Source organism: Ammospiza nelsoni, chromosome 30 (genome assembly GCF_027579445.1).
Source record: "Ammospiza nelsoni isolate bAmmNel1 chromosome 30, bAmmNel1.pri, whole genome shotgun sequence".
Lineage (NCBI taxonomy): Eukaryota > Metazoa > Chordata > Aves > Passeriformes > Passerellidae > Ammospiza > Ammospiza nelsoni.
Window position 1 is genome coordinate 902805 of NC_080662.1, and position 22326 is coordinate 925130.

The window sequence follows — 22326 nt, forward strand, 5'->3', positions numbered from 1 at the left end:
CCGGTTCAGTGTCCCCGGCTCAGTCCCGGTTCTGTCCCAGTTCAGTCCCGGTTCTGTCCCGGTTCAGTCCCGGTTCTGTCCCGGTTCAGTGTCCCCGGCTCAGTCCCGGTTCTGTCCCGGTTCAGTCCCGGTTCTGTCCCGGTTCAGTGTCCCCGGCTCAGTCCCGCTTCTGTCCCGGTGCGGCGGCGCCGCCGCTCTGTGCCTGCAGTACCGCCCGTGACCGCTACGCGGCGCGAGAGCCCCAGCGCGCTGGGCGGGGGCGTGGCTCTCAGCGGTGGGCGTGGCCAGTGTGGCGCCGCGCGCACGTGCGGCGGGCGCGTAAGTGACGTCAGGCGCCGGACGCGAAAATGACGTCACGCGCGGGCGCAGTGGCGTCGCCATCATGGCGGGCAGGGGTTCCTGCCGCGTCCCGGAGCGGTGAGCGCGGCCCGGGCTCTGAGGGGCTCTGAGGGGCTCTGAGGGGCTCTGAGGGGCAGGGGATACCGGGGCTGAGGGGATACCGGGGCTGAGGGGATACCGGGGCTCTGGGGCCGCAGGGGCTGTGGGGACACAGGGTGTGAGGGCTGTGGGGTGTGAGGGGATACCGGGTGTGAGGGCTATGGGGATACGGGGTGTGAGGGCTATGGGGATACGGGGTGTGAGGGCTATGGGGATACGGGGTGTGAGGGCTATGGGGATACCGGGTGTGAGGGCTATGGGGATACCGGGTGTGAGGGCTATGGGGATACGGGGTGTGAGGGGTGTGGGGGGATACAGAGTGTGAGGGCTATGGGGATACAGAGTGTGAGGGCTATGGGGATACAGAGTGTGGGGGCTATGGGGATACCGGGTGTGGGGGGATACAGAGTGTGAGGGCTATGGGGATACCGGGTGTGGGGGCTATGGGGATACCGGGTGTGGGGGGATACCGGGTGTGGGGGCTATGGGGATACCGGGTGTGAGGGCTATGGGGATACCGGGTGTGGGGGCTATGGGGATACCGGGTGTGGGGGGATACAGGCTCTGTGGGGACACAGCCTGGGAGGGTCCCCGGGCCTGGGGACGCTTCAGGATCTCTGACCAGGGTGGGAGTTGAAGGTCCCTGAGCCAGGGAGGATTTGGGGGTCTGGGGAAGGTTTGAGGGGGATTTGGGAGTTATTCCAGGCCCTGTGGAGATTGAGGGGGAATTTGGGAATTCCAAGCCCAGGAGAGGTTTGAGGGGGCATTTGGGGGTCCCGGGCTCGGTGAGGTTTGAGGGGAAATTTCGGAATTCTGGGCCCGGGAAAGGTTTGAGGGTCCCCGGACCGGGGCCGTGGTTCCCAGGCTGGGGTGGGCTTGAGGGTCCTCAGGACTGGGGGGAATTTGGGGGTCCCTGGGCCGGGCAGAGTTTGAGAGGTGCCCAGGACAATTTGGGGGTCCCTAGGACGGGGAGTTTTGGCCGCCCATGGGTCGGGGGGTTTCCCTGAGGGCTCTCGGTGCTGCTGAATTCGGGGTTCCCGGCCCGGGGGTCCCTGCCCCCCGTGACCCCCTCCCCAAATGGCTCAGGTGGACCCGGTACAGCCCCCTGGGCCGCAGGATGGCCGGCACGCGCTTCGTGGCCTTCAAGGTGCCCCTGAGGAAGGTGAGGGGAGCTTTGGGGGGCACTTCGGGGCTTTGGGGGGGTTCCTTGGGGGAATTGCTGACCCCAAAGCGCAGAGCTGGGTTTGGGAGGGGCAGCAGCTCCAGGGGACGGCGACAGGAGGACAAAAATCAGCTCCAGGATGGAGACCGGGGGGAATTTCATCCTAGGAAGAGAAGGGAGGGTTGGAACGGGGACAGGAGGAGAAAAATCAGCCTCAGGATGGAGACCAGGAGGGATTTTTTCCTAGGAAGGTCGGGGAGGTTTGGAACGGGGACAGGAAAAGAAAAATCATCTCTAGGCTGGGCAGCAGGAGGGATTTCATTCTGGGAAGGGCAGGAGGAGAGGAAACAGCTCCAGGATGGACACTGGGTGATTTTAACGTGAAAATTAAGCTGGATAATTTCAATGTGAAAATTAAACTGGATGATTTTAATGTGAAAACAAAAATGACAGTTTTAATTTTCACCCAAACCAGCCCAGAATTCAGTGACCAAACTGTGATTTTCCCTTTTTTTTTTTTTTTTTTTTTTTTTTTCCTGAGTTGTTGTGTGTGATCTCCAGCACACTCCAAAGCCAGGAGCCTCTCCCCACCCCTAGGTTTTAGTAACTGCCGTAAAACACCTTCAACTGCTTTAAAACACAATTTCCTGCCTTGCACCGTGGTTTCCCGCAGAGCTTTGAGCAGAACCTGCTGCCAGAGCAGAGGTTTTCCCCCCGTGACCTGCTCAGGAAGGTGCAGGAGAGGAAGGAGGAGCTGGGGCTGATCATCGACCTCACCTTCACCACGCGCTACTACAGCCGCCAGGTCGGTGCCCAGACGGGGGCTCACCCCAAAATCTGCACCCGGGGGCTGGGGGGGACCTGGGGGGCATGGGCCTGATCAATCCTCCATCCAACCCCCGGGCGTTGTGCTACCGGGGCTTTCCTGATTAACGGGAATTTTTCTGTGAGGAAAACTGGGGGTTTCCTTGGTTTATTACTTGTAATTAATAAGAATTACGTGTAATTGATAAGAAATTTTTTTGTGTGAGGAGAACTCGTTTTTATTGCCTGTGATTCTGTAATTAATGAGAATTTTTGTGTGAGGAAAACTGGGTTATTTTCTGGCTTATTACCCGTGACTCTTTAATTAATCAGAATTCTAATGTGTGGAAAACTCATCTTTTATTGCCTGTGATTCTGTAATTAATGAGAATTTTTGTGTGAGGAAAACTGGGTTATTTTCTGGCTTATTACCCGTGACTCTTTAATTAATCAGAATTCTAATGTGTGGAAAACTCATCTTTTATTGCCTGTGATTCTGTAATTAATGAGAATTTTTGTGTGAGGAAAACTGGGTTATTTTCTGGCTTATTACCCGTGACTCTTTAATTAATCAGAATTCTAATGTGTGGAAAACTCATCTTTTATTGCCTGTGATTCTGTAATTAATGAGAATTTTTGTGTGAGGAAAACTGGGTTATTTTCTGGCTTTTTACCCGTGACTCTTTAATTAATAAGGATTTTTGTGTGAGAAAAACTCATCTTTTATTGCCTGTGATTCTGTAATTAATGAGAATTTTTGTGGGAGGAAAACTGGGTTATTTTCTGGCTTTTTGCCTGTGACTCTTTAATTAATCAGAATTCTAATGTGAGGAAAACTGGTTGTTTTTTCTGATTTATTACCTGTGATTCTTTAATTAATAAGAATTTTTGTGTGAGGAAAACCCTTTTTTTCTCTGCTTTACTACCTGTGATTCTTTAATTAATCAGAATTCTTATGTGAGAATAACTCATCTTTTATTGCCTGTGATTGTGTAATTAATGAGAATTTTTGTGTGAGGAAAACTAGGTTATTTTCTGATTTATTACCTGTGATTGTGTAATTAATAAGAATTTTTGTGTGAGAAAAACCCTTTTTTTCCTTTTTTTTTATCTGTGATTCTTTGATTAATAAGGATTTTTATGTGAGGAAAACTCATCTTTTATTACCTGTGATTGTGTAATTAATGAGAATTTTTGTGTGAGGAGAACTGGGTTTTTTTCTGGTTTTTTACCTGTCATTCTTTAATTAATAAGAATTCTTATGTGAGGAAAACTCATCTTTTTCTGGTTTATTATCCATGATTCTTTAATTAATAAGAATTTTTGTGTGAGGAAAACTCGTGTTTTATTACCTGTCATTGTGTAATTAATAAGAATTTTTATGTGAGGAAAACCCTTTTCTTCTCTGCTTTACTACCTGTGATTCTTTAATTAATCAGAATTTCTGTACGAGGAAAACTCATATTTTTTCTAGTTTATTACCTGTGATTCTTTAATTAATAAGGATTTTTGAGTGAGGAAAACTGAGGGGTTTTTTTTTTCTGATTTATTACCTGTGATTGTGTAACTAATAAGATTTTTTATTTTCTGGTCTATTACTTGTGGTTGCGTAATTAACACGAATTTTTGTGTGAGGAAAACTCATCATTTATTACCCGTGATTGTGTAATTAATAAGAATTTTTGTGTGAGAAAACCCCTTTTTTTTCTTTTTTTTATCTGTGATTCTTTAATTAATAAGGATTTTTGAGTGAGGAAAACTGAGGGGTTTTTTTTTTCTGATTTATTACCTGTGATTGTGTAATTAATAAGATTTTTTTTTTTTCTGGTCTATTACTTGTGGTTGCGTAATTAACACGAATTTTTGTGTGGGGAAAACTCATCATTTATTACCCGTGACTGTGTAATTAATAAGAATTTTTGTGCTTTTTTTCTGGCAATTCCCGGTTCTCCCCCAGGATCTGCCCCCCGCCACGCGCTACTGCAAGATCCTGACCAGGGGCCACGAGATCCCCAGCAGGAAAAGCTTCCTGAGGTTCAGGGACCTGGTGAGGAGGTTCCTGATGGCCAACAGGGACAACGGTGAGCCTGCCCTTCCCCTCCCTGGGCCTGGCAGTGCCAGAAATGCCAGAAATGGGATTTTCTGCGGGAGGAATTCTGATATCCGGGCAGGGATGGAGGCAGAGCTCACCCGGGGGGGCTTTGAGGTCCCTCCCACCCCAAACACTGCAGGGTTCTGGGATTGGAGCCTGCACTGGGACTGTTATGTTAATGAGCTGAGTGCTAATTAGAGCTGAGCGTGGTGATTTGTGTGGGTGCTGCACTGGGGGGGTTTGGGGCAGGTGGGCTCATTCTGGGGCCGTTTGGGCTCATTCTGGGCCATTTGGGCTCATTCTGGGCCATTTGGGCTCATTCTGGGGATGTTTGGGCTCATTCTGGGGCCATTTGGGCTCATTCTGGGGCCATTTGGGTTCATTCTGGGGATGTTTGGGCTCATTCTGGGACCATTTGTGCTCATTCTGGGGCCATTTGGGTTCATTCTGGGGATGTTTGGGCTCATTCTGGGACCATTTGTGCTCATTCTGGGGCCGTTTGGGCTCATTCTGGGGCCATTTGGGTTCATTCTGGGGATGTTTGGGCTCATTCTGGGACCATTTGTGCTCATTCTGGGGCCATTTGGGTTCATTCTGGGGATGTTTGGGCTCATTCTGGGGCCGTTTGGGCTCATTCTGGGGATGTTTGGGCTCATTCTGGGGCCGTTTGGGCTCATTCGGGGCCATTTGGGACCCTGGGGAGGGGAAGCAGCTCAGGGTGCCCTGTGTGTGTTGCAGATAAACTCATCGGGGTGCACTGCACCCACGGCCTGAACAGGACTGGCTACCTGGTCTGCAGGTGAGTGCTGGGGGTGGCACTGCCAGGTCAGTTCTGGTGCCACTTCCAGGTGTGTTCTCCTTGCCCGGGTGGGCTCAGTGGTGGCAATTCCAGGTGAGTTCTTGGCCAGATGAGTTTCAGTGGTGGCACTTCCAGGTCAGGGGCTCAGTGGTGGCAATTCCAGGTGAGTTCTCCTTGCCCAGAGGGGCTCAATGGTGGCACTTCCAGGTCAGTCCTGTGGCAATTCTAGGTCAGTTCTCCTTGCCCAGGTTGGCAATTCCAGGTGAGTTCTTGGCCAAATAAGGTTCAGTGGTGGCAGTTCCAGGTGATTTCTCCTTGTGGCAATTCCAGGTGAGTTCTCCTTGCCCAGAGGGGTTAATTGGTGGTAATTCCAGGTCAGTTTTTGCCCAGGTTTGCAATTCCAGGTCAGTTCTCCTTGCCCAGTTCACTTCCCCTGGTGCCACTTCAGCAGGAATCCAGACTGGAATAATTTCTGTGACCCCAAACTTGCAAGGATTCACAGGGGGGGCATCTTTTCCATCCCAAAACCCAGCATTAAATGCTGATTCTCCATAAATAAAAGGTTTAAAACTCCCCAGTCCTTTTTTATCTGTTTGAATCACCACCAGCCCATCAATGTTTTCATAATTAATTGTTTAATTAGAGATGTTCTGCTGCTCTTTCAGGTACCTGATTGAGGTTGAAGGCATGGAGCCCAATGCTGCCATAGAACGTGAGCAAACTGCTGGGATGGGGATGTTCAGGGAGGGAAGGGCAAATCTTGGGAGATTTTTTTAAAAGTAGCTTTAAGTGGCTTTTGTTTTTATTTGGGAAAAGATTTTTTTTTTTTTTAGAAAAGGGGGAAAAATAGTTTATTTAACAATGTGTTTATAGGTCTGAAAAGTGAATAATGTTAATAAAACCTTTTGTTGTTTTCAGGAGAAATTAAATTAAAATTAGATTTAAATTAAAATTAGATAAATAAACTCTAAATTAAATTAAATTTAGATTTTTTTGGTGGATTGTAGTTTGGTTTGCTTAGTTTTTTATTAGTTTTTTTGGTGTTGGAATGCAGTGTTTTAGGCTCTAGTGGTTTTTGGGTTTTTAGTTTAGAGTAGATTTGAACAGTTAAAAAATAAAAGGAAAAATTATAGTTCAGGGAACTTTTTTTTTGTTTTAGTTAGCTAAAAAGGAAGTGCAAAGTAGAGTTTGGGATGGTTTCAGCTGCTCTGGGGTAACTCTGTGTGTCCCCAGTGTTCAACACGTCTCGAGGGCACCCCATGGAGAGACCCAACTACATCCAGGACCTTCAGAGGAGAGTCCCGGGGTGAGCCTGGCTCAGAAACCCCCAGAGGGCAGGGGCAGGGGGCTCTGGGGAGGAATCCCCCCTGGGAGGGCTGGGATGGAATTCCCAGCAGATCTGGGGCAGGGAAAGGTGTCCCTGGGTGGGATTTCGGGTCCTTTCCAACCCCATTGTGGGGCTGGAGCTGGATGGAAAAACCCCCCAGGCCCCTTTCAGGGTGTGATGACCTGGTGGGATCCCTCAGTGGGTGAAGAACTCCATTTTCCAGTGCAAACATCTGGAATTCTCTTCCCAAAGCAGCTGTGAGCTGAAGGATCTGGGCTCAGGTGTGAGGAAGGAGAGCAGTGCCCCAGCAAAGGCCCAGGAGCACCCCCAGCCCCCCCTGGCAGTGCCCAGGTGGGTGTTTGCCCCTTCCCCTGCTCCCTCCCTTTGCAACAGCCCCAGCTGCATCTTCCCAGGCTCCCCCAGCTCTGGGAGGGTGAAAAAACCATTTCTGAAAGTTGTTCAGAGCCAGAATGGCAGCAGGGAGGCTCTTGTGCCTGCAATGCTCACAGAGCATCTCCAGGACAGCTTTGGGCACAGCTGGGCCTCCTTCCCCTCTGCCCCAGTTCCTGATGGAAATTGAGAAAAATTTCTGGTGGAAATTGAAAAAAAATCCTGATGGAAATGGAAAAAAATTCCTGATGGAAATGGAAAAAAATTCCTGATGGAAATGGAAAAAACTTCCTGATGGAAATTGGAGAAAATTCCTGATGGAAATGGAAAAAAATTCCTGATGGAAATTGGGAAAAAAATTCCTGATGGAAATTGGAGAAAATTCCTGATGGAAATTGGGAAAAAAATCCTGATGGAAATTGGAGAAAATTCCTGATGGAAATTGGGAAAAAAATCCCTGATGGAAATTGAAAAAGATTCTTGATGGAAATTGGGAAAAAAAATCCCTGATGGAAATTGAAAAATATTCCTGATGGAGATTGAAAAAATTCCTGATGGAAATCCTGTCAGAAATGAGGAGTGAGCCTCTCTGGGAGTTCAGGCTGCAGGAAAGGCTCTGGGTGCTCCCCCAGCCCTTTTTTGGGTGCTGATCCCCAATTTCCCTGCAGGAGCAGCAGCAGTGCCAGGCAGAGGCAGGAAGAGCAGAAAAATCTGGAGCAGAGGAAGCAGAAAAAGCAGAATCATCAGGAAGAGAGGAAACAGAAAAAGCAGAAACATCTGGAGCAGAAACATCTGGAGATGGAGCATCAGGAAGAGAGGAAACAGAAAAAGCTGGAGCATCTGCAGACAGAACAATTGGAGGAAAGGAAGCAGAATCATCAGGAGCAGAGGAAGCAGAAAAAGCTGAAACATCAGGAGCAGAACCACCTGGAGATGGAGCATCAGGAGCAGAGGAAGCAGAAAAAAAGGGAGGATCTGGAGCAGGAGCATCTGGAGATGGAACATGTGGAGGAGAGGAAGCAGAAAAAGCTGAAACATCAGGAGCAGAATCACCTGGAGCACAGGAAACAGAAAAAGCAGAATCATGTGGAGCTGGAACATCTGGAAATGGAGCATCAGGAGCAGAGGGAGCAGAATCATCTGGAACAAAGGAAGCAGAAGAAGCTGAAACACCTGGAGCTGGGGCATCAGAAGCAAAAGAAGCAGAAACAGCAGGAACAGAATCATGTGGAGCTGGAACATCTGGAGATGGAGCATCAGGAGCAGAGGGAACAGAAGGAGCAGAATCATCTGGAACAGAGGAAGCAGAGCAAACTGGAACATCAGGAGCAGAATCATCTGGAGATGGAGCGGCAGGAGAGAAGGAAGCAGAAAAAGCAGAAGCATCTGGAACAGAATCTGGAGCAGGAGCATCAGGAGCAGAGGAAGCAGAAAAAGCTGAAACATCTGGAGATGGAGCATCAGGAGCAGAGGAAACAGAAGGAGCAGAATCAGGAGCAGAGGAAGAAAAAAAAGCTGAAACATCAGGAGCAGAATCATCTGCAGATGGAGCATCAGGAGCAGAGGAAGCAGAAAAAACTGGAACATCAGGAGATGGAGCATCAGGAGAAAAGGAAGCAGAAGGAGCAGAATCACCTGGAGCAGAGGAAGCAAAAAAAGCAGAAACATCAGGAACAGAATCATCTGGAGATGGAGCATCAGGAGCAGAGGAAGCAGAAAAATCTGGAGCTGCAGGAGCAGGAGCATCTTGAGCAGAAGAAGCAGAAGAAGCTGCAACATCAGGAGCAGAGGAAACAGAAGAAACAGAAACATCTGGAGCAGAATGATCTGGAGATGGAGCACCAGGAGCAGAGGAAGCAGAAAAAGCTGGACAAGAGACAGCAGAGGAAACAGAATCAGCAGGAGCAGAAGCAGCAGAATTCCCTGGGACAGAATTCCCTGGGACAGAATTCCCTGGGACAGAATTTTTTGGAGCACAATAACCAGGAGCAGGAGGCCCTGGAGCTGCCCTGCCCTGAGCCCCCCAGGAACTGCTGCCTGTCCCCACCCCCCAGGAAGAAAAAGAAGAAGCAGCAGCAGGAGCTGTGTCACCAGCAGGACCTGTCCTGACACAGCCCCACCAGGAGAGCCCTCCGGGGCTGCTTTAATCTCATTTTAATCTCATTTTAATCTCATTTTAATCTCTTTTTTAACCTGGTTTCTCTCACTGCCCACAGCTCTGGTGCTTTTCCACCAGGAGAGCCCTGCAGGAGCAGCAGGAACTGTTTTTAAGAAAATCAAGGCTGGTTTTTGATCTGGTTTTGCTCACAGCTCCGGTGGTTTTGCAGGAATTTTTCACCAGTGCTGTGAGTGCTCCATGATCATTCCATGATATTCTGGAATGATCCTAAAGAAACTTCCTCAGGTGCCCCTGGGCCTTCAACAAAACGGGATTTTGTTGATTTCCTCAGGGCAAGGAACGGGACTGACCATGAAAACTCTGATTTTTATTCTCTTTTTTACCCAGTTTTGCTATAATGGGTAAATCAGCAACATTTTTTACCCGAGTATAAGATTTTTACTTTTGCTAAAGTAAATTTCCACGCTGTGCAAACTCCAGCCTGGCTGCGGAGCAGTGATTTCCCGTGAGGGGGGGTCGGGCGCGGTTTTGGGGTGAGAACGGCCGGGTTTGGGTCGGGCGGAGCGCGGCTTTTTCAGGGGCGGTGCCCCTTTAAGAGCTACCTCTGTGACGTCACCACGCACGACGTGGTGCGGAAGCCGCTTCGCAACCGGGCGGAAGTAGGTGTGGTGCCTCGCGTACCCGGATGTTGAGGCGGCTTCTGATTGGCTACCGAGAGCGAGGCTGCGGCAGGTGGGGAAGAACCCGGAAGTGCTGAGGGGGAACGGCGGCCGCCCGCGCCAGGTCAGGGCCGGGCCGGGCCGGGAGGGCCCTGCGGGACGGGGGGGCCCGGCCGCTGCTCGGGGTCCCGCTGGGCACCGGGGGCGGCTTGAGGAGCCGGGACCGCGGTGCTGGGAGCCCCGAGCTGCCCCGAGAGCAGGAGGGCTCCGGCCGGCGGGTCCGGTATGGCGGCCGGACAGGGGGGATGGAACCTTCCCTTGAGCAGGGGGAACCCGGCCCGGAGCGTTCCGGCCGTGGGATGGTCACTTTAGGATGGAGGATCCCATCGTGGGGGCACCCTGGCTGTGGGAACCTTCGCTTTAGGTTCCTGTCATAAATCCTAAATTAATTTCCAGCCTAAATTAATTTGTAACCGCCATGGCTGGTGGGAACTGCTGAGACCTGCTCGGGGTTGGGGGAGGTTTCTGCTCAGGATGGGGGGATTCATTTTGGGGGTCCCCTTGCCCCGTTGTGGGGAGAGGATTTGGGATGGAGCCCGTTGGGTCAGGATGGGTTTGGGATGGAGCCTGTTGGGTCAGGATGGGTTTGGGATGGAGCCTGATGGGTCTGGGATGGGTTTGGGAGGATCCTGTTGGGTCAGGATGGGTCTGGGATGGAGCCCGTTGGGTCTGGGATGGATTTGGGATGGAGCCTGTTGGGTCTGGGAGGATCCTGTTGGGTCAGGATGGGTCTGGGAGGATCCTGGAGCCCTGTGATTCCCTGATGCTGGGTTTCCATGGTTCCCTGATTCAGTGATTTCTGTGATCCAGTGATTCCCTGATTTCAGTGATTCCGTGGTTCCTTGATTCAGTGATTTTGGCGATTCCCTGGTGTCTCTCATTTCATTATTCAAGATTGCCCGATTCCCCGATTGCCCAGTTCTGTGATCCAGCGATTTCTGCGATTCCCTGATTTCCCTGGTTCCATGATTCACGATTCCCTGATTTCTGTGATTCCTGATTTCTGTGATTCCTGATTTCCCTGGTTCCATGATTCACGATTCCCTGATTTCTGTGATTCCCTGATTTCTGCGATTCCCCGGTTCACGATTCCCTGATTTCCGTGATTCCCTGATTTCCCTGGTTCCATGATTCACGATTCCCTGATTTCCCTGGTTCCATGATTCACGATTCCCTGATTTCCCTGGTTCCATGATTCACGATTCCCTGATTTCCGTGATTCCCTGATTTCCCTGGTTCCATGATTCACGATTCCCTGATTTGTGCGATTCCCCGGTTCGCGATTCCCTGATTTCTGTGATTCCCTGATTTCTGTGATTCCCTGATTTCCCTGGTTCCATGATTCACGATTCCCTGATTTCTGTGATTCCCTGATTTCCCTGGTTCCATGATTCACGATTCCCTGATTTCTGTGATTCCCTGATTTCCCTGGTTCCATGATTCACGATTCCCTGATTTGTGCGATTCCCCGGTTCGCGATTCCCTGATTTCCGTGAGTCAGTGACACAGTTCCCCGCGCTCTAACCCCTCTCTCCCTCTCTCCAGCCGCGTGCCGTCCCGCAGCCATGCCCGGCCCGTCGGGCAGCGCCAGCCTGGCGCCCGAGGAGCGGGTGCGGCGGCTGGTGCGGGCGGGCAGCCTGGTGCAGGTGAGCCCCGACGTGCCCCCGCGCCGCTACTTCCGCTCGGGGGTGGAGATGCTGCGCATGGCCACGGTGTACTGCCAGGAGGGCAACCTGGAGCACGCCTTCATCCTCTACCACAAGTACATCACGTAAGGGACCGTGCCAGGGGGCATGGGGGGCATGGGGAATGGGGGGCACTGCCAGGAGGGCGACCTGGAGCACGCCTTCATCCTCTACCACAAGTACATCACGTAAGGGACCGTGCCAGGGGGCATGGGGGGCATGGGGAATGGGGGGCACTGCCAGGAGGGCGACCTGGAGCACGCCTTCATCCTCTACCACAAGTACATCATGTAAGGAACTGTGCCAGGGGGGTGGGCACGGCCAGGGGGGCATGGGGAATGGGGGGAAGACCATGGGTCTGGGGTCTGCTGCTCAGGGGTTTGAGGTGCCAAACTGGGGTGGGCTTTGGGGTGTTCTGCTCCTCAGGGCTTTGGGGTGGTTGTGAGGGCTTGGGGAGGTGGGGGAGACCCACGGGTCTGGGGTCTGCCCCTCAGGGGTTTGGGGTGTTCTGCTCCCTGAGGAGTTTGGGGTGTTCTGCTCCCTAAGGAGTTTGGGGTGCTCTGCCCCTCAGGGGTTTGGGGTGTTCTGCTCCCTGAGGAGTTTGGGGTGTTCTGCTCCCTGAGGAGTTTGGGGTGCTCTGCCCCTCAGGGGTTTGGGGTGCTCTGCTCCCTGAGGAGTTTGGGGTGCTCTGCCCCTCAGGGGATGTGTTGGGAGTGCCACAGCTCCTGAGGGGTTTGGGGTGGCTGTGAGGGCTCAGGGAGGTGGGGGAGCCCCACGAGTCTGGGGTCTGCCCCTCAGGGATCTGTAACTCAGGGGTTTTGGGTACTCTGCTCCCTGAGGAGTGTGGGGTGTTTTGCTCCCTTAGGTGTAAAAATAAATAAAACTAAAAGGTGTAAAAGAAATAAATCCTCAGATAGTCCCTGATCCCAAAGGAGGAACTCCCTGCCCCCTCAAGCACAGCTGTGGGTGTTTAAAAGGATAAAATCTCTGATCCCGACATGGCAGTGCCTGTTCCTGTAGGGTTTCCCCAAATCTGCCCCTCCTGCTTTGCCCTGCTGTGCTCTGTGCTGTGCCCCCTGTGCCCAGACAGCGTTGGCATCTCCGTGGGCACCTTCCCTGCCTGCCCCCTGTGCAGGGCTGCTGCCCCTCACACCCAGCACATTTTTCTGTGATTAGCTTTGCTCCCTGCCTCGCCCTTGCTGAGCTTTTATGGGCATGGTGGCGAGGCCAGGAGGCTGCTCAGGGAGCTGGGCAGTGTAAAACCTTCGGGAAAGGTTCCCAGCAGAGCCTTGGCAAGGGTTCCAGGCCCCTGAGACAGGAGGAGAAACGTTTTAACTAAACAAAGGAGCTGCAGGCTGGGCCGCTGCAGCAGCCAGAGGGGCTGGCTTGTGTCCCCAGCTGCTTTCAGAGGATTCTGCTGGCATTTCCAGCCTGGCTGGAAACCTTTTCCACCAGGGAAAACCTTATTTCTGAAATGCTGACCAGTGCGAGTTCCTGCCCAGAGATAGGAGCTGAATGCCACCGTCGTTCCTTCCAGCTGAAGCTCTGGGTTTGGTTTTTTCTACATTCTGATCATCAAACATTGTGATCAGAGAGCAGGAGGAGGCAGCAGGGCTGTCCATGGGAGCCAGGAGCTGTTCCAGCCCTTCCCCTGCCTGCCTGAGCCCTCCTCTCCTCCTCTCCTCCTCCTCCTCCTCGTCCTGCCCACGTCTTTCCTCCCTCCTGGCTTGTGCAAACCCAGCTGGCTCTGCTGCTTTTCCCAGCCAGCATCTGCTCTTAATCCTGCCTAATTAATCCCTTTAATTAATCCCTTCCAGTGGATCCCGGGCTGCTGGCGGGGCTCGGGGCGCTGCTGTGTCTCCCCAGCACCGTGCCCTGCCTCACACCCAGCTGGGTTTGGGGTTCTGGGGGGCAGCCACGGCCTCTGCAGGGCTCCAGCTGTGCCCTGGCCCTGCTGGTGCTGCAGCCTCACCAGGGGCATCCAGGGGGGCACAGAGTGCTGGGGGGCTTGGGGCAGCTGGCTCTGTTTGCTGCACACACACAGTGTTGGCAGGCTTTCTGTGGCTCCTGAGCGCTCCTGCTTGGCTTTGCTTGCTTTGTTCTGCTCTCTGTGGCACTATCTTTTCCCTTTTTCCCCTTTTCCCTTTTTCCCCTTTTTCTCCTTTTTCCTTTTCCCCTTTTTGCTTTTCCCTTTTTCCTCTTTTCCTTTTTTCCCTTTTCTTCTTTTTCCCTCCCTTTTTCCCCCCCTTTCCCCCCTCTTTTCCCAGGGTAACACAGAGGAAGAGCAGAGCTTTAAATTGGATTTTAAAATTAAATTCTTCACTGGGAGAAGAGCAGGGAGCCCCTGGATCCCTGGAGGTGTCCCTGGACAGGGCTGGGATCACCCTGGGACAGGAGAAGCTGAGTGTGGGAGGATGCTGAGCTCAGTTTTTATTTCCCTCCCAGAGCCAGCCCAGCATTCTCCCTGGAATACCTGGGGAGCTCAGGCTCCAGAGGCTCCTGCAGCAGCAGCAGGGGCTGTTGGGGATTTGCTTTTTGCTCCCCTGAGGTTCTCCCTGCCCGGGTCTGAGCTGATTTCCTCTCCTTGCAGAAGGACAGAGAGCTCTGAGTCAGCCCAGGTGGGATCCAGGGACACTGCCAGGTGTGGCAGCTCCTCCCTGAGGCACCCTTGGTGCTCACAGCAGGTTATTGATGGTTCCCTTCAAAAAAATATGTATTTATGGTTCCTTTGCAAGGAGATGTATTGATGGTTCCTTTGCAAGGAGATGTATTGATGGTTCCCTTCCAAGGAGATGTATTGATGGTTCCCTTCCCAACAGAAATGTATTTATGGTTCCTTTGCAAGGAGATGTATTGATGGTTCCCTTCCCAACAGAAATGTTTGTCCAGCTGCAAGGAGAACCTGTGTGGGGCTCTCCCTTGGGACTGAGTGAGCTCTGGGTGCCATGCAGGGCTCCAGGGGCTGCTGTGGGATGGAGCCTTCCTGCAGCCAGCCCGAGGCAGCACAGGGGTCCCCCAGAGCCCCCCAGAGCGTCCTGACCTGCGGCTTCTGTCCCCTTCTCCAGGCTCTTCATCGAGAAGCTGCCACAGCACCGCGATTACAAAACCGCCGTCATCCCTGAGAAGAGGGAGACGGTCAAAGTGAGTGGGGCCGTGGTCAGGGTCATCCCTGGGGCTTCCCTGCCTCTGGGTCAGTGATGCACACAAATGGAGGAGCCTTGGCGTGGCCAGGCAGTGCTGGGCCCTCAGGAGTTCAGTTCTGGGCCCCTCACTCCATGGGATCCATCGTGGGGCTGGAGCGTGCCCGGAGATGGGCAAGGGGCCGGAGCCCAGGGGGAGCTGAGGGGGCTGGGATGGGCTCAGAGGGGTAAAAGGGGGATCTGGGGGGACCTTCTGGCTCTGCACAGCTCCTGGTCAGGCTCTGCTCCCAGGGAACAGGGACAGGATGAGGGGAAACAGCCTCATGTTGCACCAGGAGAGGTTTAAGTTGGATATTGGGAGAATTTCCTCCCCAAAAGCAGTGTCCAGTCCTGGCAGTGGCTTCCACCATCCCTGGAAGTGTTCCAAGACACCTGGGGACATGGATTAGTGGTGGACAGCTGGGGGAATGGTTGGACTCAATGATCTTGGAGGTGTTTCTGACCTGAACAACTCCAGAGTTACACTTCGGGGGTTCTCACCCCGTTACACTTGCAATGCGGTGTCCAGCTGGGGTGTCCTTCCTTCCCTGTTCAACTCCCTGCTTCTCAAAGACCAGCAGTGGTGGCTGGTGGCTTTCTTTGCTCCAAGGGAATCCTTGGGGATTCCTCCCAGCCTCCAGAGGCTGCAGCTCCTCTGCTCAGCGCTGACAGAAGAGGAAAGGACAGCACTCATCACTGCCTCAGTGGTCTTGGTGCTGCTTTTTGGGCTCCCCAGCTGCTCAGGGTTTGTTTCCCCTTGCCTTGGGGCTGCCCCAGGCTGATGCTGAGTTTCCTCCCCCAGCAACTGAAGGAAGTGGCCTTTCCCAAGGCCGAAGAGCTGAAGGAGGAGCTGCTAAAGAGGTACGCCCAGGACTATGCTAAGTACAAGGAGCAGGAGGTGAGTGACAGCACAGGCTGCAGGCTCTGCTCCCCTGCAGCCCCTCAGCCTTGCAGGGCTCCCTGGGGGCTGGGGAATGTCCAGGCTGGGTGACCCCAATGTCACTGCAGGTGGCTCTGTCACAGGTGGTGGCCCTGGCTGTGCTCCCCGTGCACCCCCAGCCAGCCTGGGCTGTGTGCTTGGTGTGTTCTCTCTGCCCCACAAAAGGAAAACACCACATGATGAAAAAATAGAAGCAAAAATTAAATTTAAAATGGGAAAGGTGTAGGGGTTGTAATTCCACCACAACCCCAGGATCTGTGCCCTGGCTCTGCTCTCTGTGCATCCCCAGCCAGCCTGGGCTGTGTGCTTGGTGTGTTCTCTCTGCCCCATGAGAGGAAAGCACCACGTGATGAAAAATTAGAGGCAAAAATTCAATTTAAAAAGGGGAAAGGTGTAGGGGTTGTAAAATTCCATCACAACCCCAGGATCTGTGTGGGCAAAGCAGTCACAGTCACCTCTGCAGTCAGTTTGGCTCTGGACTTTGGAGCATGGAGGGAAATCAGCCCGGGACTGTAATTCCCTGGAAAAGGGAGGGTAAAGCTGTGGTTTTTCCTGCCCTTGGTGCAGCTGGCTCTGGATCTGTGCCCTGCAAGCTGAGATCTCCTTGCACAAAGTTTCACAAGGAAATTTTCTGGTTTGCTGGTGTCCTTTAGGAATACCCTGGGAATGGCTGGGGGTCTGCCCTGGGCTGGTGTCCCCCTCCCTGGGCTTGTTCCTCGCGCAGCAGGAGGAGTAATTTGCACCCCCTGTGGCCTTGCAGCAGCAGCTGGAGGAGGAGAAGACCCGTGTGGCCCTGATGAAGCAGCAGCAGGCGGAGCAGGAGCAGTTCCACGCCTTCGAGGAGATGATCCGGCAGCAGGAGCTGGAGAAGGAGCGCCTGAGGATCGTGCAGGAGTTTGGGAAGCCAGAGCCACAGGCTGTGGATGGACCCCTCATCCCTGGCGTGGAGAAGCCCCCAACAGATCTAACCCCAAAGGTTCCAGCCTCTCCAGTTCACCCAGCAAGCCCAGCAGCGGGGACTGTGCCCTCCAAACCTCCCGTTGTGGACAGATCTCTGAAGCCCAGTGCTTTGGGGAGCACAGAGAACAGTTAGTAGCTCTTGGAGCAGCCCTTCTCCCTGCTGGGCTGGGGCACACACGGCCAGCTTCTCTGGAGAGCCTCTGGGGGCTCTTCCAGCTTCGCTGGGGAACCTCTGTGGGTTCCTCTCAGTTTCTCTGGAGAGCCTCTGTGGGTTCTTCTCAGCTTCTCTGGGAAGCTCTTGGAATCTCCTGATCCTGGGGCTCTGCTCTCCTGGGTCACTGGGTGTTGTCCTCCCTGCTCTTCCAGCCTGTCTGCCTTTCCTTGATCCCAAAACCTGCTGGGGCTTGGGGTTCAGCTCCTGCCTGAATCCTCCTCCTGACCAAACCCCACTGAACGTGGTTCCAAAACACCGATTCTGACACATCCGCTGATCCTGGCACATCCTGCTTTAAATAACACCCCCTGAGGGTGTGTGCTTTCATTTTCAGTAACCGAACTCTCCTTCTGACCCCCTGCCAGAGGACCCTTCCCCTCTCCATGTCCCTTTCCCCGCTCTGGGTGAGGTGTGGGTGTCACAGTGACGCGATTCCCTGAGGAGTTTCCACAATTTACCTCCCCGGGTGGATTTTCCCGGTGTCCCCCCCTCAGACCCTGCCCCAGGGCCCTCCCTGCCCGTGCTCACTGTGCTCCTGCCCTCCCCAGGTGCAGGGGTGGATGTGCTCCGCCAGGTCATTGTCCCCAGGGAGCTGTGCCACAAGTTCCTGCAGCTGGCTGATGCCAACACGGTGCGGGGCGTGGAGACCTGTGGGATCCTCTGTGGGAAGCTGGTAAGGACACAGCCCCCCAAAACAGCCCCATGGGCACCCCAAAAGTGCCGCAGGGGCTGTTTGTCACAGTGCCACAGCTCAAGGAGCCTCATTTTTGATTTTGGATTCCTCAGTGGGGTGTCAGGCTTCAAAGTGAGTGTTGGGGATGATGTGCCTCTCCCTTTCCTCATTTTTGGGTTAGGTTTCCCCACCCTGAGCCCCCATTCAGCTCCTCTGTCCCACTGGTGACATTCCTGGTGGCATTCCTTGTCCTTTGGGTGTCCCAGCTGCTGGCCCTCAGGCTTTGTTCCCCCCCAGCCTTTGCGTGCCCAGCTTTTGGCAGCTCTGCCCTGAGCCACTCCCAGAAGTTTGCTTTGAAATGAAATTGTTTTGATGGAGCAACTTCCTGCAGCCCAGCTGCTTCCAGACCCTGGGGATGCTTCAGGGATGAGGCGTTGTCCCCTTGGGAGTGCAGAGCTGGGTCTGGGGGTGTCCAGGGCTTCTCTGAGCTCCTGGGGGTGCTCTGCTGCACAGCAGGGAGAATGAAACAGGGAAAAAATCCTGGAACTCCTTTGGAAAAATCCTGGAGCTCCTTTGGAAAAAATCCTGGAATTCCTTTGGAAAAATTCTAGAACTCCTTTGGAAAAATCCTGAAACTCCTTTGGAAAAATCCTGCAACTCCTCTGAGCTGCACCTGCAGATGGGTGGTAGATGCATCCATGTGTAGGACTTTGCCTTCTGTTGATGGAGTAACCAAATTACTCTTTGTCTCCTTAAACTTCTGGGGTTTTTGCCTTTTTTTCTCCTCAGTTTGGTAAATAAGACACCTCCTAAGACCTTTGAGACTTCACTTTAAACTTGAGGCTGCCCAGCTGGGCAGAGGCCAAGAGGTCTGACCTGGGTAATTCACTAGAAAAAGAAGAGAGCAAAGGAAATGATCCCTTTTGTGGGGTGTTTTAGCAGGAGCAAAAACCTCTTACCCTTAGCTCAGTTTTTCTCTGTAAGAACTTTGTTATTTTGCCTTTTATTAGAACTTTTTCTGTTTCCAACACTACCTCAGAAGCCACCCTGCTAATCTGATGGCGTTCAGAGTAGCTGAGCTATCTCGGGTGGGATAAGTTCCCTAAAAGCTCATAACACCTAACTCAAAGAGAAAACCACCATCCCTGGGCTTGTCCCAAGGCTCGGGAGGGCCCTGGGCAGTGACCTGGGTGTCACAGTGCCCGTGGTGGCCCTGCCTTGCAGATGAGGAACGAGTTCACCGTCACGCACGTCCTCGTGCCCAAGCAGCTGGGCGGCCCCGACTCGTGCGCCACGCAGAGCGAGGAGGAGCTCTTTGTCATCCAGGACCAGCATGGCCTCGTCACCCTGGGCTGGATCCACGTGAGTCTGCTGGCCCTGGCCCTCCCTGCATCCAGGGGAAGGGCTGCTGGGGCACGAGGGGATGGCAGGGAGTGGGCAGCAGCCTCTGCTTCTGTCTGGTACGGCCTCGTTCACTGCTCTGCTGGGGAAATCCAGACTGCGTAAGGTTTGGGTGCCTTCCTAAAGCATCAAACCCTTTGGAAGGGAAGGAGGAAAGGTTTAGATGAGATAATGAGAAGAAACTCATCCCTGTGAGGAGGGAGGAAAGGTTTAGATGAGATATTGGGAAGAAACTCTTGAGGAAGGAGGAAAGGTTTAGATGAGATATTTGGGAGGAAACTCTTCCATGTGTGGAAGGAGGAAATATTTAGATGACATGTTGGGGAAAAACTCTTCTTTGAGGAAGGAGAAAAGGTTTAGATGGGATACTGGGAGGCAACTCTTCCCTGTGAGGAAGGAGGACAGGTTGAGATGAGATACTGAGAAGAAATTTCCCTGTGAAGAAGGAGGAAAGGTTTAATGAGATACTGGGGAAATTCTTCCCATTGAGAAAAGAAGGAAGGTTTATATGAGATACTGTGAAGAAACTCTTCCCTGTGAGGAAGGAGGAAAGAGTTAGATGAGATATTGGGGAAGAAACTCTTCTTTGAGTAAGGAAGACAGGTTTAGATGAGATATTGAGAAGGAATTCTTCCCTGTGAGGAAGGAGGAAAGGTTTAGATGAGATACTGGGAAGAAACTCTCCTCTGTGAGGAAGGATGAGGTTTAGATGAGATAATGAGAAGAAATTCTTCTCTGTGAGGAGGGAGGAAATGTTTCAATGAGATACTGGGAAAAAAAAAAAAACTCTTCTGTGAGGAAGGAGGAAATGTTTAGGTGAGATAATGAGAAGAAACTTTTCTTTTGAGGAAGGAGGAAAGGTTTAATGAGATATTGGGGAAACTCTTCCCTGTGAGGAAGAAGGAAATGTTTAGATGAAATACTAAGAAATTCTTCGCTGTGAGGAAGGAGGAAAGGTCTAGATGAGATACTGGAAAGAAACTTCTGTGAGGGTGGGGAGCCCTGGCAGAGGTGCCCACAGCAGCCCTGGCAGTGCCCAAGACCAGCCTGTGGAGCCCCCTGGGACAGTGGCAGGTGTCCCCACATGGCAGGGGTGGCCCTGGGTGGGCTTTGAGCTCCCTCCAGCCCAGCCCGCTCTGGGATTCTCTGGAAGTGCCATCTCAGACACAAAGCTGACGTTTCCTCCAGCTGAAGCCAGCCCTGGTGGCTGTGTGGGGACACCCCAGCTGCTCTCCTGGAGGGACAGACAGACACACTGCCAGCCCTGAGAGCTGTGCCAGCTGCAGGCTCCTCCCTGGCTGTGCCCACTGGGATCCCTGCCAGGCCAGGCTGAGCAATCTGGAGAGCAGCAGCTGCTCAGGGCAGGGCAGTGCAGCTGCCCCAGGGCTGTGCCAGCCTCTGAGGGCTGTGCCAGCCTCTGAGGGCTGTGCCCTGTGCCCTGCAGACCCACCCCACGCAGACAGCCTTCCTGTCCAGCGTGGACCTGCACACACACTGCTCCTACCAGATGATGCTGCCCGAGTCCATCGCCATCGTGTGCTCCCCCAAGTACCAGGAGTGAGTCTGGGGTGCCAGGGGTGGGTGTGGGCTGGGATCCATGGGGTGGAAAGGGATGGGATGGGATGGGATGGGATGGGATGGGATCCTTGAAAAGGGATGGGATCCATGGGATGGGATGGAAAGGGATGGGATGGGATCAATGGGATGGGATGGGATCCATGGGATGGGATGGGATGGGATCCATGGGATGGGATGGGATGGGATGGGATGGGATGGGATCCATGGGATGGGATCCTTGAAAAGGGATGGGATCCATGGGATGGGATGGAAAGGGATGGAATGGGATCCATGGGATGGGATCCATGAAAAGGGATGGGATGCATGGGATGGGATCCATGGGGTGCAAAGGAACGGGCATGCAGGGGCTGCAGTTGCAGAGCTGCTGTTCCCGCTGCAGGACAGGGTTCTTCAGGCTGACGGAGCACGGCCTGGAGGAGATCTCATCCTGCAGGCAGCAGGGCTTCCACCCACACCCCAAAGACCCCCCTCTGTTCACAGTGAGTGCCTGGGGGCTCTGGGGAGGGCTGGCTGTGCTGGGGGTACACCAGAGCTGCTGGGAGGCTCAGCCTGGCAGCAGGGGCTGCCCTGCAGTCCCCAGAGAGGAGGTGCAGGAGGTGCTGGAAGTGCTGCAGGAGCAGGGCCAGGGCTCTTTGGGGTGGGGGATTTGTGTCTGGGGCCTGCCAGGATCCCTGGGTGCCTCCAGGCAGGGCCAGCAGGTGGGGTGGTGCAAGAACTGGATCCAAGGGCTGTTGTGGGTCAGCACAGGCTGTGGCAGGAGATGGGAACACCTCAGTGACCCCTGTCCCTCCCTGTCCCCTCTTGTCCAAGGGCTGTTCTGGAGTTGGGAACACCTCAGTGACCCCTGTTCCCCCCTGTCCCCTCTTGTCCAAGGGCTGTTGTGGGTCAGCACAGGTGTGCCAGGAGTTGGGAACACCTGAGTAACCCCTGTCCCCTCTTGTCCCCTCTTGTCCAAGGGCTGTTCTGGGTTAGCACAGGCTGTCAGGAGATGAGAACACCTCAGTGACCCCTGTCCCCCCCTGTCCTCTCTTGCAGACGTGCAGCCACGTGTCAGTGGTGGAGAGGGACGTGGTGCTGCTGGATCTCCGATGACCCTCCTGCCTTGTGCCCTCTCAGGAGCCACCCCCTCCCCTCAGGCCCTGCTAGGGACTCTTCCTCTCCTGTAGCAGATGATTCCTCCCCACCATGCTGTGATCCCTCCCTGCCTCCCCTGGAGGCCCTGGAGCCTCAGTGCCTGCTCCAGGCGTGGGCAGAGGCCAGCTGGGAGCCCAGGGACAGAAGCAAACACTAAAGCAGTTGTTTAACTCTACCCCACGGCCTCCTGGGGAGGTTCTTTGGGACTTGCTGCAGCCCTGAGGTGTGGAAACCTCTCCAAGTGCTTTTGGGACTTGCCCACTTTAACCCTGCCCTGTTCTGTCCCCATTCTGGGCTGCTGGAGCAGATAAACCTTTCCCATGGTTCAAACCCAAACCTTGCTGACCCTTCTGAGCCCCTCACCAGCTCAGGGCTGCTGTGGGTACCTGTGTGTCTGTCTGGGGAGGGGAGAGGGCCCAGGGGGTCCTTTGGGATCCCTCTGGCAGCATCTCAGGGCTGGAAATCCCTGGATTTCCCCTGCTTTGCACCCCAGCAGTGTTTGGGGGTGTCTGGGCACTCATCCCTTTTCCTGGCCTGGTGTTACCGTGGAGGAGCTCGGTCTGGCTGCCACCACCACTCCAGGATGGGATTCCAGCAGCTTTTACCACTCCCATCCCACTCCAGGATGGGATTCCAGGAGCTTTGACCTCTTCTGTCCCAGTCCAAGATGGGATTTCCAGCAGTTTTGGCCACTTCTCTGCTCCCAGGGGGA

The 22326-nt window shown here is 53.5% G+C and overlaps 2 protein-coding genes across 15 annotated transcripts; both read left to right on the forward strand.

Moving 5' to 3' along the window:
- The first annotated feature begins 378 nt into the window (after positions 1-378).
- Positions 379-9610, forward strand: DUSP11 (dual specificity phosphatase 11). Of its 8 annotated transcripts, none has more exons than XM_059490797.1 (9): positions 379-417; positions 1525-1600; positions 2274-2405; positions 4362-4485; positions 5235-5295; positions 5961-6007; positions 6529-6601; positions 6875-6973; positions 7681-9610. In XM_059490797.1, exons 1-9 carry the CDS (start codon positions 383-385, stop codon positions 9119-9121), a joined length of 2088 nt encoding a protein of 695 aa, XP_059346780.1. In that variant the 5' UTR covers positions 379-382; the 3' UTR covers positions 9122-9610. The 8 variants fall into 8 exon arrangements, with proteins under 8 accessions (XP_059346780.1, XP_059346782.1, XP_059346783.1 ...); XM_059490799.1 differs by having other exon boundaries at positions 386-417; positions 2142-2405; XM_059490800.1 differs by having other exon boundaries at positions 393-417; positions 2162-2405.
- A 259-nt stretch (positions 9611-9869) lies between these two features.
- STAMBP (STAM binding protein) lies at positions 9870-21789 on the forward strand. Of its 7 annotated transcripts, none has more exons than XM_059490763.1 (10): positions 9870-9914; positions 11396-11621; positions 14601-14676; positions 15517-15612; positions 16415-16742; positions 17377-17501; positions 18726-18863; positions 20347-20459; positions 20860-20959; positions 21516-21789. In XM_059490763.1, the coding sequence occupies exons 2-10, from the start codon at positions 11416-11418 to the stop codon at positions 21570-21572; spliced, it is 1239 nt and encodes a 412-aa protein (XP_059346746.1). In that variant the 5' UTR covers positions 9870-9914; positions 11396-11415; the 3' UTR covers positions 21573-21789. The 7 variants fall into 7 exon arrangements, with proteins under 7 accessions (XP_059346746.1, XP_059346749.1, XP_059346744.1 ...); XM_059490766.1 differs by having other exon boundaries at positions 11396-11612; XM_059490761.1 differs by having other exon boundaries at positions 9872-10073.
- Positions 21790-22326: the final 537 nt, after the last annotated feature.

What these genes read in the sequence shown, in the direction of transcription:
- DUSP11 (XM_059490794.1), top strand. Translation starts at nt 1,424, where the DNA reads ATGGGTCGGGGGGTTTCCCTGAGGGCTCTCGGTGCTGCTGAATTCGGG. An exon ending in GATGGCCAACAGGGACAACG is followed by an intron (nt 4,486 to 5,234) that starts GTGAGCCTGCCC and finishes TGTGTGTTGCAG; the next exon opens with ATAAACTCATCGGGGTGCAC. An exon ending in CTTCAGAGGAGAGTCCCGGG is followed by an intron (nt 6,602 to 6,874) that starts GTGAGCCTGGCT and finishes CTCTTCCCAAAG; the next exon opens with CAGCTGTGAGCTGAAGGATC.
- STAMBP (XM_059490763.1), top strand. Translation starts at nt 11,416, where the DNA reads ATGCCCGGCCCGTCGGGCAGCGCCAGCCTGGCGCCCGAGGAGCGGGTG. An exon ending in TCACCCTGGGCTGGATCCAC is followed by an intron (nt 18,864 to 20,346) that starts GTGAGTCTGCTG and finishes TGTGCCCTGCAG; the next exon opens with ACCCACCCCACGCAGACAGC. An exon ending in TGCTCCCCCAAGTACCAGGA is followed by an intron (nt 20,460 to 20,859) that starts GTGAGTCTGGGG and finishes TTCCCGCTGCAG; the next exon opens with GACAGGGTTCTTCAGGCTGA.